Below are 17,543 nucleotides of genomic sequence, written 5' to 3' on the forward strand. Positions count from 1 at the left end.
CCATTACTTGCCAATATGATGTCAACACAATCATAGGTTACTCTACCTAAACAACAATAATTTATATTTATAGATATATATTTAAAGAGAGAGAAATATGAGTATTAATGGTTTCATTTGGTCACAATTATTAAAATCAATATACACAGGGCTAGACAAAAAGCAACACATATTGAAACTTGTTTCATCGTTTCTCTTTGTTATCAGCCGTTTTTACTTCAATGTCTTGTTCGCATTTGTATTTTAATGAATATTTTTTTTTTTGTCATACGCATACCATTATTGAATACTAATAAGCTTTAAAATAGTTCCAATAACTGTCCTCTTAAGGTATCTTTTAAAACTTATGGGAGGGGATTCAGATTGTAATGATTCATATTGTAATGATGCCTTTGGCTATATTGGAGTGTGAAAATAAATTCTAACATATTCATAAAAGTTAAAGCAAATGTTAAACACATTTACGACACAAAATTATTTTAATAAAAATACATAACATAATTTTGGAATAAGCTAATTTAAAAATTTTAATCAGAATCCTTAACTTTTTACCAACTTTGGTAAAAGAAAAGTCGCAGTTCAAATGGGAAAACATTTGAATACAATTGCTGGTGTAAATTGAATGAAATTCATATATTTTTTAAACTGAATAAAACCAGCTTTAATAGAATCCATTTTAATTCTAAATATCATAAACTTGGTGCAATGGGTAGCATGCGCGCCTTACATACAGACATAGGGTCCTTGGTTCAATCCCATCTTTTGATATAATTTTATTTGGTTTTGCTTTGGTCCAAAAGAGCTACAGAACACATGTGCAATATGTTCTTAAGAATTCGTCCATTCATACACAACTGCAAATAGACCTGCATTAAGCCTTGGGCGATCCATATCCATTTTGGACTCGTATGGACTTACATACGAGAATGCACCGGGTCTGCCGAGAGATGTACCCTTCTCCTCGGGTATTGCCAGTAAATTCTCCTTTCGATAAAAAATCGAATTCTCACATCGTTTTTCGTGTTCACCGCTCTTTATTTAGAATCAAAATATACCACAAAGAAAAAAAATCAAGGCTAGCCATTTTCGTTGGCAGCGGCTGGGACAAAATGTTTGCCTCCGGTGGCGGCTTGAGGCTATTCGCGGAGGACAGTTATCCATTATAAAATCAATTTTAGGTTATCCGTATTGTAATGAGATTAGTTGAAAAACCAATTTGAAAATCAAATTTACATTTCATTCATATTTGCTGCGCTAAATTTTTACAAACTTATTATAACAACTTGATACAGATTGATTGTGGGTGGAAAGTTAAAAAATTTTGACAAAAAATACAACAATTATTAATAATCTATATAAGTATAAATCAATATTTTTGAATATATTTTGCTCGGCTCCATTTTCTGAAGTGGGGATGTCTCGCACTGAAGATTATGAACATCAACACCGGCATTCTCGACCTCGATTTTTCTATCGATAGAAAAATCGACGGTCGATGGATCCACAAAATCTATATTATTCCAATGTATGTCATTCACTTATATACTCCTTGTTTTTGTAGCCCCTTGAATGTGTTGATGTGATAATCCTTATACCTTACGAGGGTTGCCTTTTATATTTCGGTTGTGGGCAACCCTAGTTGTTGTTGTTTTTGTTGTTGTAACAGTGTTTAATGTACTTTCATCCATTTTGTTCTATGCTTGTGTAGTTCAGCTGGTAGCCAGATCAAGGAACTCTGCGACAAGGATGGGGTGTCTCCAGAGTGATCTGGTAGTGAGACGGGTAGGCTTAGCTGGGCAAGCAAAAAGGTGACGAGTGTCATGTGGCCCTTGATTACAGATGGGACACACGTCAGCTACGCTACTATCAATCACTGATAAGTATGAATTGAGGCGACTGCACTTGCTTGATCTTAGTTGGCCCAAAACTACCCTTGTCTGCCGTGGGAGGTCTCTCTCCTCCGGTGCTATGAGCGGGTGTCGGACTCCGAGAACAGGATTAACCTTGTAGCTTTTCACCGCTTCAGCTACAGTATCCTCATGAATCCTGTTCAGACCTGTCTGGTATGCTGCCTGATCTAGAGGCTCTCTTTTGTAACGCTAGATCTCGGGCTCTAGAAGGTGAAGATCAACCCTTACATTCCTGGGTGGAGGTTGTCTATCCACAAGATGGTGATTCGGATGACAACTTCGATGGCAACCCAAGAGGTACTGCTTTGACAACATGTAGTTGTGTCGACGCACTGGGATGATCTTGGTCACCGCATAAAGGTGATCCAGGGGTGTAATGCGGAGACATCCCGTTGCGGTCCTAAGGGCAGGGTTCTGACAGGTCTGTATGTTATTCCACTGCGTATCGCTCGTTTGAGGTGCCCACACTTCCGCTGCATAGTTTACCACTGATCGCCTCCGCAAGGTTTCTTTGTCCGCACCCCATGTGCTGCCGGCAAGCGACTTGAGGACCTTGTTTCTACCGTGGAGCATATCACAGTCCGCATGAGCGGACGACTTATAAAGGCTGTCGAATGTGACCCCGAGAATCTTGGGGCAACCCTAGCATTTCAATCTGCCAACTGACAGCACTATTGTAAGGCTTCACATTTTCAGGTTGTACGTACTTAGAACGTTTAGACATACAAACAAAAATTCACGAAAATTTTTCCAATTAAAGTCTTAATTGAATTTTAAAAAATATTCAATTAAAAATTTAATTGAAACAAAAATCAATAACACACAAAAAATTTGTTTTTCTGATTCAGTCACGGAATTAATTGATCCAAATTATTTTTTTAATTGAAATGTCTTCAATTACAATGATAGTATCAATTAAAAAATTTATTGATATAATTAAATTGTAAAAAAAATTGTTCAATCAATTAAATTTTTATTAGCTTTTGTTTAATTATTATTTTTTAAAACCCAATTAAAACTTTAATTTGAAAAATTATCTTGATTTTTTTCGGTGCACAAAAATTAATAGTATCAATTAATTTTTTAATTGGGTCAATTAATTTTTTAATTGACTTTCCGTGATTGAAGACATTTCAATTAAAAATTATTTGGATCAATTTATTTCGTGATTGAAGACAAAAAATATTTTGTGTTGTTTACAGCAGGTTAAAAGATTCATCCCGCCCAAAAAAGGAATTAAATCGTGGATATTTTCTTGCGAATGTTTTTTACAACTTTCTGTGTGGAATAATTCAACAACAGTGCATCGATGAACTTAATTCAATGAAGAAGCTCCGTCAAGAACCAGTGTTTATCAATGGTATGGTGAATTTAACCGCGGTCGCAGTTCGTTATGGTCGTGCAAAATCTGTTGTTTCGGAAACCATTGATGCTGTGCGCCAACTGATATTGCAAGCTCGTCATGTGACCTATCGTGATATTGACACAAACTTAATTGTTAGAGGGACCAGCATATATATTACATGAACATTTGCCCGTCAAAAAGATTGTTTGCGTTCGATCCCACACAATTTGTCAATCGCTCAAAAAAGGCTCGTGTCGATTGGTAGAAAGAAATGCTCCATAAGTACGATCGCGGTGCTTCGAAACATGTTTATGACATCGTGACAGGTGATGAATCGTATATTTACGCGTATGAGCCCGAAAGCAGAATGAGACTGAAGAGGCGATTGATGCGTTCAGAATGCATATTTTGAAGATAGTTCAATCAGAGTGGCAAAAGTGTTTCGATGAATATTTTGAAAATCAATAAAGCGATTTTCGATGATTTGTAATTATTTTTGTTCTCGAATTCCGAATTATATGAAAGGCAACCGTCGTACTGTTTAATTTGATCCGGCTTCAATGTAGTGGATTATCGGGGGAGCCTATTTCTCCACGAGTTTACTGGTACCTTTAAATCAATTGAAAAGAACAGTCTTCCATGAAGAATATGCTTCACTGCTCATTTCCAATTTAAATATTAGCAACAATTTGAATTCTATAACCAGCATAACCATTTGCATGCACATTACTGTTATGGCATAAGAATTTGAAAAACGGAAATTAAAATGAATCGCATAGGCTCTCCATAAATGGGTACAAACATACTATTTTAACCTATTAAAATAAATGAGTGCTGATACAGCTGATATCTTTCACACCTCGTAACAGCAAATATTCAAAAGTATATGAACAACAAGTGGAGGGGACGGTTGTTTGTTAATGACGATAAACCCTGGCGTTCGCTCGTATCTCAAGTAGCCACGAAACAGAGAAAAGAAGACAGTATTCTTTCTCATCAACATTTTATGCCAAGCACCCAACCATCCATAACGTTTGTGGCCCAGATGCATTTATTTAGTTCACAAATTTTACTCTTGCAAAAAAATCTATCAAACAATGAGAATTCACAACAATCAGGGGGAAAATAATGATGGGTGGCGGTGGGACTACATGGGAACCTAAAAACCAAATACATTCAAAATAATCCCCATGGCCAAAAATTAGAAAATTGAATTGAGAGCAAAATAAATAATTAAACCAACATACACAAGGGTTGAAACACGAGAGTTGAAATAAAGTGGCAAGCAAGACAAACCAAAAAAAAAAACAAAATCCACTATAAACGTCAGCTCCTATAACGACAACTATGATGATCAACATCATCATTGTCGTTTTGCTGATGATGACACATCGTGCTAGGCCCGCTCTTTCCCGGCGAGAGAAGACCCCAACAAATCAAACAAATGTAGTCAACAAAAAATATGCGAGAAATGTTAAAACAACGTACTCCGACAAACAATAACAACAACAAACCACAAATTTTGGTTAGAAAGGTAAGAAATTAACAACGAATTGTGCAAAAAGAAAGAAAATATGGACAAAAGGTATTATGAAGATGATGATTGAATTTCGCTAGTGGTTGTTTGTGGCTAGTTGGGTTATATACAGATTGGTATTTTTGGGGTTAGAATTCCAGCTTAACCAAAAGAAAGAAATGAGCAATAAAAACAAAACTATCAGAGAAAACGGAAAGCCACCTCCCCTGTAAGAAAATACACCCACACAATCTGCTCTAACTTACAGCGCAGTAATAAACAAACACAGAAATGTAACGCAGAAATAATGAATGCAAAGTGCAAGTTTATGGCAAAATAGAAACAAAAAAAGAGAAACAGGTATTTCTTTTTCCCCCCATTCAAACCATCCCAATGATGAGTAATCTCTTTTTCATCTTGATGATTTCGGGCCTAACATATTGCACTAGGAAACAAGATGATCGGAAGACTTACCATAAGTTTTCTTTGTCAGCATTTGAGGCAGCATCCTTTTTCTTTGAAGTAAAGGATGATGTCAGAGCAGCATTGCTGCCATTCACTTGTATACCCATATCCAACGCCATCTTCCACAGCTATCCGAAGACGAGGATGGATGGATAAATGTGGCAAGCACTTTTTTCGTGGTCAGTAGTATTCTTCCGGTAGTGGTTAATTACAAAATTACTTTTGTTTGACGCACTGAATTCTTTTTATTCACTTTTTTCGTTCTGGTGACGATGGAAAGTCCAATCTACTGGTTACGTGTTCCCGTTTTTTGTTGCTATTTTGTTAAGGCGAACAGTGTATCGTATGCTTATTTGTTACTTGACAATTGAGCCTGGCATTAAAGGTGTAAATTTATGTAAATCTTTCAAGATAGACTATGATTTTTCAGGACTACGGACCACTTTTTCACAATTTCGTTCACAAAAATACGACCAATCTACTGGTTACTGGTTATTGTAGTCCTCCAATAAGTATTCTTGTCATTCTCTAATTCCCGACAGTTTGCTAGTGTTGTTTGAAATGGTTATATTCAGTATTAATGAACATGACCACACAAACTTCAGAAAGTGGCAGTGTTGCCAAGTGTAAACCGTCGAAGCTTATTGGGTTAGTTCGTGTTCAAAGCAATATCATTAAGCAAACAGATAAGAACTTATTTGTCAGCAAATCTCGATAATTACGAATGCTTTAAATCATGTTCAACGCGTGAAAATCCAAATTGTTCACGATTAATTTTGTGCCACTTTTTCAGTGTTTGATTTTATTTCCATCGCAACCATAAACTCTTGAGTGACACTGTAACAATTGTCAACTGCGATGGAAAATGAACCAAAAAATTGAAAGTAGTTTGCATCACTATTCGTAGAAGAGTCATGGCGTTTTCTTTTCTTATAAAAAATGCGCACTTTTTTGCATTTGTTCGGAAAATTTACTTTTTAGGTTCTGTTATAAAAAAAAAACAGGCAAAAGTACGAAAAGGCTTCGAATTCTGTTGTGAAAATAGCGCCGTGCACTGCCAACAAACGAGAGTGCTGCGATTGCCCTGTTTTCTTCTTTGAATTCTTTTCTGTCCGCTGAAATTATGGCATTTTTTTAAGTTGCTGGTAACATTTTAAAAATGCTATTTTCACAAAAACTTTTTTCAGAAAAGAAAACACCATCAGTTTGTAATTCTGTGAAATATCATTTGTAAACAACTTCAAGAACTTCTTATAAATTATATTAAGTTAATTTTATTTATTACAATATCCCTGCCAACATTTTTTGAATTTGGGGGCGCTTCTGTGAATCCCCAGTACGTCGAAAACAATCATATACGATATCAAAAACTCGTCGGAAAAGCGCCGTCACTATTGAGAAGTTGTACCACGCCAAGTTACTACAAAAAGGTTTCGCATGAGTGCAATTATTAGGTGCCTCTATAGATCAATTTAGAACGACGCCAATAAGAGACCCTCCAAACAATCAGAAAAAGCACATTTTAAGATAGTGGTAAAAGAATCATTGTGGTCGAGTAAAACACGTTTGTTTAGATATTTATTAATTTGATTAATCATTTACAAATTCTTAAAAATATAACATTTATACCACTATCACATCACATTTAACATAATTTTTTGCATTAATGATGATGTAGAGTTACAAGTAGCGAGTTACATGTTGCAGCGTCTATCAGCCAGTGTTTTTTTTCCGATGGAGGCAGCGTGTCTGTAAAATATTTGAAAAACAATCACTTTATTCCATTTGGAAAATCTAAAAATTGTTCACAATACCTTTCACAATTTTAAGCGTAAAATCTGTTTTCAGAACTTTATTTTCGTTTTTATTTAAATAAAATATAACAAGCTGGTTGCGCTTGGCGTTTCACAAAAAATAAAATGGCTTTTGTAAAAGTAGTGATGGCAAAATACATGTATGAAGTACATTTTGTACTTTATGATACGCTGCCCCCCATCACAGTAGGATGGTTGTAGTGACATTTACGAGTCTGTGGTAGCGATGAAGATGAAATGGAACTTTGAAATGCTGGCAGGGATTTAACCAAGATTTATAAAGGCTTTATTTCAACATTTCAAAATCTTCTCAAACAATTTTGGTATAAAAACAAACCAAATGCGCTGAAAACTTTATGTTTACTTTACTTTAGCATTTCATTTTAAAGAAAATGAACTTTTTCAATAGTTGTTTTGGATCATTCCCTATCAAGTTATAACCCTGCCAGCATTTCAATGTTCCATTTCATCCTCATCGCTACCACAGACTCGTAAGTGACACTGCAACAATCGCCAACTGTGATAGTATTTTGCCATCACTATTCGCATGAAAGTATTTTGCCATCACTATTGTTATAAGAGCCATTTTATATTTTGTGAAACACCAAGCGCAAGTGGATTATTATAATTTATTTCAATGAAAACGAAAATAAAGTGCTGAAAACATAGTTATTACGCTTAAAATTGTGAAAAGTAAATTGGTGAACAATTTTTGACTTTCCAAATGGAATAAAGCGGCAGTTTTTCAAATATTTTTCCAGACACGCTGCCTCCATTGGGAATAAAAGTACTGGCTGATAGACGCTACAACATTCAACTTACAACTTGTAACTCAACATCAATATCTTATTAATGCATAAAAATGTGTTAAATGTTATGTGATAGCCGTATAAATGTTATATTTATGAGAATTTATAAATGTTTCATAAAATTAATAAACATCTAAACAATTGTGTTTTACTTGACCACAATGATTCTTTTACAACTATCTTAAAATGCACTTTGTCTGATTGTTTGAAGGGGCTCTTATTGGCGTCCTTCTAAATGTATCCAGAAGGGCTCCTAATAATTACACTCATGCGATACTTTTTTGTAGTAACTTGGCGTGGTACAACTTCTCAATAGTGACGGCGCTTTTCCGAGGAGTTTTGGATATCGTATACGACTGTTTTCGACGTAGTGGGGATTCTCTGAAGCGCCCCCAAATTCGACAAATGTTGGCAGGGAATATGGCTGTTTTCTTGGTGCACTGGACACACTAAACCTTGAAGGACTAAAAGAAAACATAGTACTCTTTTATCCAGGACATCTCCATAAATATGCAACACTGTCATCAGCTGTTTAAAAATAATCACAGAAAAGAAATGAAATATTAAATTTTTAATGTACGAAATACTCAAATAGTAATAAATATTTCCTGCTATGATTATTTAATGTTTTTCCACTTTGAATTTAAAGTTTTTCGATAAATTAGTCACAACAAATTGCTATTGTGAATCGAAGAAGCGTCAATTTATCGAAATACAATCTGGTGCTACTTGCACTGATGAGATGTTCTGGATAGAACACCAGTGCAACGATGTTCTGGATAGCTCATACAAATGTTGCATCCCGTGCTAAATGAGAACAGCCCTAATTATATTTTTCAAAAGTATTTGTAAATTAAATCTTCTTTTTAAAATTATTGTCGACTGCAAGTTGGATACGATGTTCGGTTTTCGAGCCGAAAACAGATTTTCTCACGGTTACTTTTTTGAATCAACTAGTTTTAAAAGATGAAATTGTACGCAATCAAAAATGTACAACATTTCTCCACAAGTTATTAGAAAATTGCATAAAAATATAATATCCCTGCCAAAAGTTTTTAAAGTTGATTCTCACCACGTCGAAAGCAGTCGTTACGATATCCAAAACACGTCGCAAAAGCGCCGAGAGAAATAAAAAATCAGATTTCTCCCGGCTATCAATGCTTCAACACACTATAGTCCAAGTTTTGGCAAGATTTGATATAAATGTAATTTACCTGTGCAGATCGTTGTGGTTTTGTTGATTTCTAAAAATTTGTATATTTTTCCACCAACAAAAGTGTCTACCAACTTGGTTGTATTCAGATGTTAAAGTCTATTTTTGTCATTATTTGGCAATATTTATTCAATATTGGAGCGAATTTGAATTTGGTTTCCATATGATGATAGTTGGCAACTTTGTTAAGTCATATGACAGTTGAAGGCGATAAAAAAAGAAATAGAGAAAAAGTGTTTTTCCGTCACCAGTCAGCTCAGTGGAGAAAAATTCCTTGTTCTTTATTAAAAATTAGCCTCGTTTAACCACCATTTAGAGGATTTTGAAAGACAATAGATCTTGAAATCTTCATAAATTATTCATTTTTCTAAAGTTCGACGAAACTTAAAGGACTAAAGATGACTGGTTCTGGATTTATGTTCAACATTGATGGTGGTTACTTGGAGGGTTTGTGCCGTGGATTCAAGTGTGGTATCCTCAAGCAGTCCGACTACTTGAATTTGGTCCAATGTGAAACATTAGAAGGTGAGAAGAAATAATAAATATATGCCAAAAAAAATAAAATATTTTTCGGATCAGGAATCTGAGAGAAGAAAAAATACAAGGGCAAGTCATGTGATGATAATATATGTGTGTGTATGTTCGTAGGGGCAGCTTTTTGTGTGTGAATCAGTGTTGTCAGTATTGCTGATTATTGCGAATGGGGATGTAATGTTTATATTGGGGATTTGTTAGCAAAACTTGGGGAATTTTAAATAATGATTACAAATATGAACATCTTCATATATTCTGTTTTTTCTTTAATATTTCTTTAGATGTATAAATATCTAAATATACATCACTTTATTTTATTTTATGTGTTTAGTGTTACCAAAATATACATCACTTCATAGCTTTATTTTTTTGATTGATAAAAAAATACAGATCATATTTACGGACATTTTCATACTTAAGGTGGGTATTAAGTTCGAGTTTAGCCGCTAAAATCGTTTTTTTCACGATTACGTTTCTTTAATAATCCATTTTAAGGAATACAAACTGTGTGAAAATTTGCTTAGGGCAATTACCCATCAAGTTATAATGAAATCTTAAACAAAAATGTATAATTTTATGCCTTTTTTTACTGATTTAGTTTTCACTTTAGTGAAAAAAATGACGATTTTAGCGGCTAAACTCGAACTTAATACCCACCTTTAGAATTAAGTTACAGATATGGAATTAATCAAAATCTAAATTTTGATTTTTTTATACTTAAGACCGATTTTTTATACTTCAGAGTAATCGGAATACTACTCAGAAAGTTGAATGTCGGCAAAAGTTTTAAAATCGACCTTTTCATTCGACATACAATCTCTACGGTTTACTCCATGGCAAACTATTTCCCACTTCGATTTTCGGTATATAATAAACTTTTTAATAAATAGTATCTCCAAGATGGAGTAAACTTGGAGATATTTGGAAATGAAATACATAAAATAATTAGCATAGGAATGTTAATCATTATACTTATTATTTATTCTTTTATTTATATTTATCTGCACAATTGTTATCAGATTTTTTTTATCGAAATTCGTTTTATTTTCTCTTTACAGATCTGAAATTGCATTTGCAAAGTACAGACTATGGTTCTTTCTTGGCAAACGAACCCTCCCCTTTGTCTGTATCAGTTATCGATGACAAATTACGTGAAAAATTGGTTATTGAATTCCAACATATGCGTAATCATGCTGTCGAGCCTTTGGCTAGTTTCCTTGACTTCATCACTTATGGCTATATGATTGACAACATTATTCTGTTGATTACTGGTACCCTTCATCAACGTCCCATTTCCGAATTAATCCCCAAATGTCATCCTTTGGGTAGTTTTGAACAGATGGAGGCTATTCATGTAGCCGCCACTCCAGCTGAATTGTACAATGCTGTCTTGGTAGACACACCATTGGCTCCATTCTTTGTGGACTGTATTTCAGAACAGGATTTGGATGAGATGAACATTGAAATTATCCGTAATACCTTGTACAAGGCATATTTGGAAGCTTTCTATGAATTTTGCAAAAACATGGGTGGCTCAACAGCTGATGTTATGTGCGAAATCTTGGCTGTAAGTATCGATGACAAATTACGTGAATGAGAAATTTTATTTTAATCTATACTCTTTAGTTTGAAGCTGATCGTCGTGCTATTATCATCACCATTAACTCTTTTGGCACTGAATTGTCCAAGGATGACCGGGCTAAATTGTACCCCCGTTGCGGTAAAATGAATCCCGATGGTTTGGCCGCTTTGGCTCGTGCCGATGACTATGAACAAGTGAAAACTGTTGCTGAATATTATGCAGAATATGCTGCCCTCTTCGATGGTTCCGGTAATAATCCCGGTGACAAGACTTTGGAAGACAAATTCTTTGAACATGAAGTCAAATTGAATGTTTTTGCTTTCTTACAACAATTCCACTTTGGTGTGTTCTATGCCTACTTGAAACTGAAAGAACAGGAATGCCGTAATATTGTTTGGATCGCTGAATGTGTCGCTCAGAAGCATCGTGCGAAAATTGATAATTATATCCCCATCTTCTAAATTGTATTATGAGTCAAAACCTCACAAAAACAAGTGGTGTTGGCGTGAGCATGAAAATGGCCTTTAAGGAAACAAAAATGTTTTTTTGATTAAAGCCCTACAAGTTGGTTTAAAACCTTCCGTTCAACACCCGTTTCATTGGTACATTTAAGTATTTTTGTTGTTGTTTTATTTAAGTTGTATTATCATTGCAACTATCTATTTCGCTTTGATTAATTTTGTCATTGTGTCTCCCTCTTATTTTGGTCTGTGTAAACATTTTGATGGCGGTAAATTAAAATTTTTACAATCTACCATTCAACACACATTCATTTCTTAAAATGATAAGCGAACTTAATTCTCTAACTATTATAAATACATACTATAAAATAAAATTGTATACATATTGTTAGCAAATTATATTAATTATGTAAAAAATACTTAACTACTTGTGCAAATAATATATGAAATATATAAACCGTTTCCAAACATTCCTCTACACAAACAATTTTATTGATTATTTCATCGATTTGTTGCTAGTATCGATATCTAAATAAACAAGAAGGGGACCAAAGAGATGATGTGGGGTATTGTGTCTATATGAAACTCTGTTGGTGGAGTATTGTAATCAACAATATGGTATGTATGCTGTCAAACATGCTGATAAACATAATCATTTTATTTATCGTTATTTTGATGATTTTCATATCAAAAAGTAATACTGAAATTTCTTGATTTCGGCCCATCCCGAAAGCCTTATTTTGATTCTCGGCTTTTAGATGTGTTTTGAATATACATATGTAGATAATTTTTCTATTTTCGATTATTTGTTTTTGGGTCCCATTTTTGACGGATTTTAACCAAAAGAATCAGCCAATAGTTCTCATTATGGACTTTCACGAGATTTTGCGACATTTTTATTCGATTTAGTTTTAGCAGAGATGAATATATAAAAGAATTCTAGTAAATTTTTATACCCTGCGCCACACTGTGGAACAGGGTATTATAAGTTAGTGCATATGTTTGCAACATCCAGAAGGAGACGAGATAGACACATGGTGTCTTTGGCAAAAATGCTCAGGGTGGGCTCCTGAGTCGATATAGCCATGTCCGTCTGTCCGTTTGTCCGTGAACACAGTTTTGTAATCAAAGTCTAGGTCGCAGTTTTAGTCCAATCGACTTCAAATTTGGCACAAGTATGTGTTTTGGCTCAGAATAGAACCCTATTGATTTTGGAAGAAATCGGTTCAGATTTAGATATAGCTCCCATATATATATTTCGCCCGATATGGACTTATATGGCCCCAGAAGCCAGAGTTTTAGCCTAATTTGCTTAAAATTTTGCACAAGAAGAACAACTAGTACTATAGTCAAGTGTGCCAAATTTTATTGAAATCGGTTCAGATTTAGATATAGCTCCCATATGTATATCATTCGCCCGATATGGACTAATACGGTCCCAGAAGCCAGAGTTTTATCCCAATTTGGTTGAAATTTTGCACTAGGAGTACAATTAGTACTATAGTCAAGTGTGCCAAATTTTATTGAAATCGGTTCAGATTTAGATATAGCTCCCATATATATTTTTCGCCCGATTTACACTCATATGACCACAGTGGCAAATTTTTAACTCCGATTTAGTTTAAATTTTGCACAGGAGTGGAATTAGCATTGTAGCTATGCGTGCCAAATTTGGTTGAAATCGGTTCAGATTTAGATATAGCTCCCATATATATGTTTTCCTGATTTCGACAAAAATGGTCAAAATACCAACATTTTCCTTGTAAAATCGCCACTACTTAGTCGAAAAGTTTTAAAAATTACTCTAATTTTCCTAAACTAATAATACATATATATCGAGCGATAAATCATAAATAAACTTTTGCGAAGTTTCCATAAAATTGCTTCAGATTTAAATGTTTCCCATATTGCATTAGCCGACTTAATTTTTTAGTCTATAGATTTTGTAGAAGTCTATCAAATTCTGTCCAGATCGAGTGATATTTAAATGTATGTATTTGGGACAAACCTTTATATATAGCCCCCAACACATTTGACGGATATGGTATCGAAAATTTAGATCTACAAAGTGGTGCAGGGTATAGTATAGTCGGCCCTGCCCGACTTTAGACTTTCCTTACTTGTTTTTTTGTAAAGTTGTGTTTTTTGTTTTTCAGAGACATGATTTGCCCGAACTTGACTTAGGGGAATGAGAGTTGATGTTGTTGATGAGATGCGATGTCTTGGGGTAATCCTGGACAACAGGCTGGACTTTTCTTCGCATATAAACTACATAACTTCTAGGGTCATAATTACTCTGCGTAAGGTTAACTCGACTAACATCTTTCAACCACAACATATTCGGTCTAGGATTGCTTGGGCATTGCTTATGTCTCCTATTCTTTATGGAATTGAGGTGGTATCTGGAAGTACTGCTACAAATTTTTTAAAGCTTCAGCGCATATTCAATACTGTAGTTAGATATGTGTATAATTTGCGACGTTATGATCACGTATCTCAGCACGCCATATCTTTTATAGGATTTGCGTTCAGATATCTTCCTGATGTTCGCATGTTAGTATCACTCTACAAGATCATGGAAACTGGGTTTCCGCCATTATTACGTGCAAAATTTGTGTTTTGCAGAACAACCAGAAATACCCAACTGTTAGTTCCGTTGATGTCCTCTCAATTCTATGAACGATCTTTTCTGGTTCGGCTGACTAGAATATGGAATACACTTCCACAAGAATAACACCATTTTCACATTTGTATGGACAATTTCGTCGACCACTGACCACTTTTCTCATTTTTGTCATAATAAGACTATTAGTCATCATTCTTATTTGGATAAGTGCATTGTTGCCGCTTATATTTCACGATATTAAGATTCCTTTAAACATGTTATGTTTTTTTATATCTATCAACTATTGTTAAGTAAATATATAATATTAATGTATTGGCCACGTATATGGCCAAGTTCTAATTCAGAAGTCATCATGTAGTAATTGTTACCTTATCTGACTTATAGTGCGTTCCAGCCCAGATTCTAATGGTTTCCACATTTTGGTAAATTAGAGTTAGTCCTCCTAAGTTAAGATTGTAATATTTACAAAATATTGTTTTTTCATTTACATTTGATGAGAGGTGACTTTTTCATCTGCTGAATTCGAAAATGAAAGTTAAATTTGTTTTTTAGATATCCCGTTATTTTTGGTTTGTCGTCCTTTTTTCATTATACAAATCATATATCCAGCTAGAAATGTCCGATTATATCGTTGGTACTTAAATGCAAGGTATTAGGATCCCAGCGGGAAATGGAAGCGACGTGGAATCGATGATGGAAGTGCTGTTCGGGTAGCTATAAGGCCTGGGCGCTGGATTACGTGTTCATTTCAAAATAACATTGGATTGGATTGGAGACCAAGGCCTTGCCTCTCGCTTCTATTCGTATGCCTTCTAGAGGTGGTGTCGTCGATGCCATGTTATCAGGCCTTCATACTAAGTACAAAAATCATGCCTTCCAAAGAAGGTCCTAAAACAGGCCTGGACAGGAAGGCATAAAAGAAGGCGTGTAAAAATAAATATTTTGAAGGCAAGGTTGTCTATGAACTGAACATTTGCCCTCATACCTTTTACGTTAGAATTTAATTTGACTTACTTTTCCTATACAGTTTATCTTATTTTTGTGATTTTAATATTTACCTCAAGTGTATTTTTATTTTTCTGCTCCGTCGGGATTTGAACCGGGGTCCTCGTTATTGGTAGTCCTACACTCATCCACTGGCCTACGACACATTTATGTGATGTGGGCGCCAAAAGGTAAACTTAAGCTACACGTGAGGTCATTCCGCGTTCCCTTCTGTTGGAAGTGAACGTATAATGGGTATCGGATCTTTTATATGTTACAGAGAATGTCTTATAGAAGGACAAAGTTAGGAGTAACTAGACATAAGCAAATTAATAGCTTGGCAGCCAACAAAGAATGAGTATAGGATCATTGGTGGGTTCGAACAGATTCTACCATAGGCAAAGTTATAGATTTTTGTTATTATTAATTTTATTATTAATTATTTAGAAAGAATTATGTTTATTTATTTAACAGCACTATACAAATAAGTAAATACGACCGTAATGTCAGGCAGGCCGAGTGTTATGGACTATCCACCATGTATTACGAAGAAAGTTCTACTAAAGACAAGGTATCTTAAAACCTCTTAACATTGCCTTAATTTACATGGAGGTAGATGAAATACCTATATAAACAAAATCAGTTCTTGATCGGTTAACATAAAATTTCCAATTTCGATTGGATCGTATGAAATATGCCCCTGCAGAAGCGCAGGAAATCAAATATGGAAATTGCTTAGGCCGATAGCCTCTAGTTGCTACTGCCCGTATAAATAAGTTTATTGTAACATAATTTATAATTATAATAAAATAATAAATAAATAATGGAAATTGCTTTTTATGGAGGCTACATATATTTTTTGACCGATATGGGCCACTTTTGCATCGTTGTTAGAGGCCAGTTACTAACACCACGTATCACATTTCAACTGGATCGAATGAATTTTTCACCTCCAGAAAGCGCAGGAAATAAAATCGGGGGATCGCTTTGAACTAATTTTTGCCTCGTTGTTACAGGCCACGTATCAAATTTCCACCGGATGTGATAAAATTGTCTCCTCCAAGAGGATCGTGGGCTACACCTAAATGTGGTCCGATATAGCTCATTTGCAATACCATCCGACCTACATAAATGGTAGCTACTTGTACAAAGTATCCCGTCGCACAGTGGGGTATTTGACCCCCAAACTGGTATTAATTCAAGGGAACAAAACGTTTGCTCTAGTCAATAGTAGTATCTCTGTCAATTTTCAAAGAGATCGTGTCAGGTATATAAATAGCGCCCGTATATCTAATCGTCCGATTTGAGTTTATATCCCATATTACTCAGCCAATTTTTTGAAATTTTGAACAAACATTTTTTTTGAGTGGCAAGCACTTTTTCTATGTTTAGTTATATATATCTCCCCATATTGATATGTAATAAAAAAAGTGCTATACTTTCTATTTTTTTTTAATTTTATTTTTCAAAAGCAAGGGAGAACAAACTATAGTAACCATGTAGAGATAAAACTGCACATATACAAAAAAAAATTGAAAAAAGTTCATAATCTTAAATTAAAATCTATTTTATTTAAATTTAGTACACGAATCTTTGAAATGTTCGCGCCTCTATCAAAGTTATAGGACCTTAAAGTAAGGCTAATTTCACTTAATAATAATTAATAATAATTAATAATTTTTGGTTAAAAATTTATTTGAAAACATGAAAATATTTGTTGCATTAAAATGTATTTTACAATTTGGATTTTTATTCGAAATTTATTTATATATAGCTGTATACCTGTGTTGATATATCGCAAAACGTGAACGAAAATTCAATAAATGAGACCTGTATCCTAGCTTTAAATTCACAGAGCCTAGATCTAGAGCTAGTTAGCTTCCAAAAAAGTGATTTTATATTAAAAAAACAATATCTCAGATTCAATAACGAAATCCTTAAGGAAAGGTCAAAAGATTTGAAGTCAAATAAATTTTTCTGTGTGTATGCTCTCACAACAACATTACAAAACTGTGTTATAACAACAACAACTAATATAGAAGACAAATAGAAATATCACGATCAAAACAAACGTATAATGTAAAACCAATGGAAAATATGTGGGTAAATTGATCTACAACTAACTATATGTCCAACTTAATCCAAAAAAATACTCAAATTTTAAGACATCGCCAGAAACGCTGTTTCGAATACAAAACTTCACTTTTCTACTGCTTTTTTTGTTCCTATGGTGGAGGGTATAAAGATATATTCTATTTTAAATCCACTGGAAGGCGGGGAGGGA

The 17,543-nt window shown here is 34.3% G+C and overlaps 2 protein-coding genes and 1 long non-coding RNA gene across 3 annotated transcripts in view; 1 reads left to right on the top strand and 2 right to left on the bottom strand.

The window, feature by feature from the left end:
- Positions 1-5,779, bottom strand: part of Dlic (dynein light intermediate chain) — a 28,985-nt gene extending 23,206 nt beyond the window's left edge. Inside the window, exon 1 of the mRNA XM_075302914.1 lies at positions 5,246-5,779. Within this exon, the coding sequence (XP_075159029.1) occupies positions 5,246-5,355 (110 nt within the window). The 5' untranslated portion in view covers positions 5,356-5,779. The remainder of the gene's footprint in view (positions 1-5,245) is intronic.
- A 1,002-nt stretch (positions 5,780-6,781) lies between these two features.
- On the bottom strand, positions 6,782-7,300 carry LOC142232182 (uncharacterized). The gene is made up of 2 exons (XR_012721052.1): positions 7,051-7,300; positions 6,782-6,985 (listed from the first exon to the last, which is right to left on the bottom strand). It is a non-coding gene; the product is annotated as an uncharacterized LOC142232182 (long non-coding RNA).
- Positions 7,301-9,294: 1,994 nt separating this feature from the next.
- On the top strand, positions 9,295-11,803 carry VhaAC39-1 (V-type proton ATPase subunit VhaAC39-1). Its single transcript, XM_075302915.1, has 3 exons — positions 9,295-9,597; positions 10,665-11,173; positions 11,233-11,803. The coding sequence occupies exons 1-3, from the start codon at positions 9,471-9,473 to the stop codon at positions 11,647-11,649; spliced, it is 1,053 nt and encodes a 350-aa protein (XP_075159030.1). The 5' UTR covers positions 9,295-9,470; the 3' UTR covers positions 11,650-11,803.
- The last annotated feature ends 5,740 nt before the right edge of the window (positions 11,804-17,543 follow it).

This window comes from Haematobia irritans, chromosome 3, assembly GCF_050003625.1.
Source record: "Haematobia irritans isolate KBUSLIRL chromosome 3, ASM5000362v1, whole genome shotgun sequence".
NCBI classification, from domain to species: Eukaryota; Metazoa; Arthropoda; class Insecta; order Diptera; family Muscidae; genus Haematobia; species Haematobia irritans.

What these genes read in the sequence shown, in the direction of transcription:
- VhaAC39-1 (XM_075302915.1), top strand. Translation starts at nt 9,471, where the DNA reads ATGACTGGTTCTGGATTTATGTTCAACATTGATGGTGGTTACTTGGAG. An exon ending in CCAATGTGAAACATTAGAAG is followed by an intron (nt 9,598 to 10,664) that starts GTGAGAAGAAAT and finishes TTCTCTTTACAG; the next exon opens with ATCTGAAATTGCATTTGCAA. An exon ending in TTATGTGCGAAATCTTGGCT is followed by an intron (nt 11,174 to 11,232) that starts GTAAGTATCGAT and finishes TATACTCTTTAG; the next exon opens with TTTGAAGCTGATCGTCGTGC.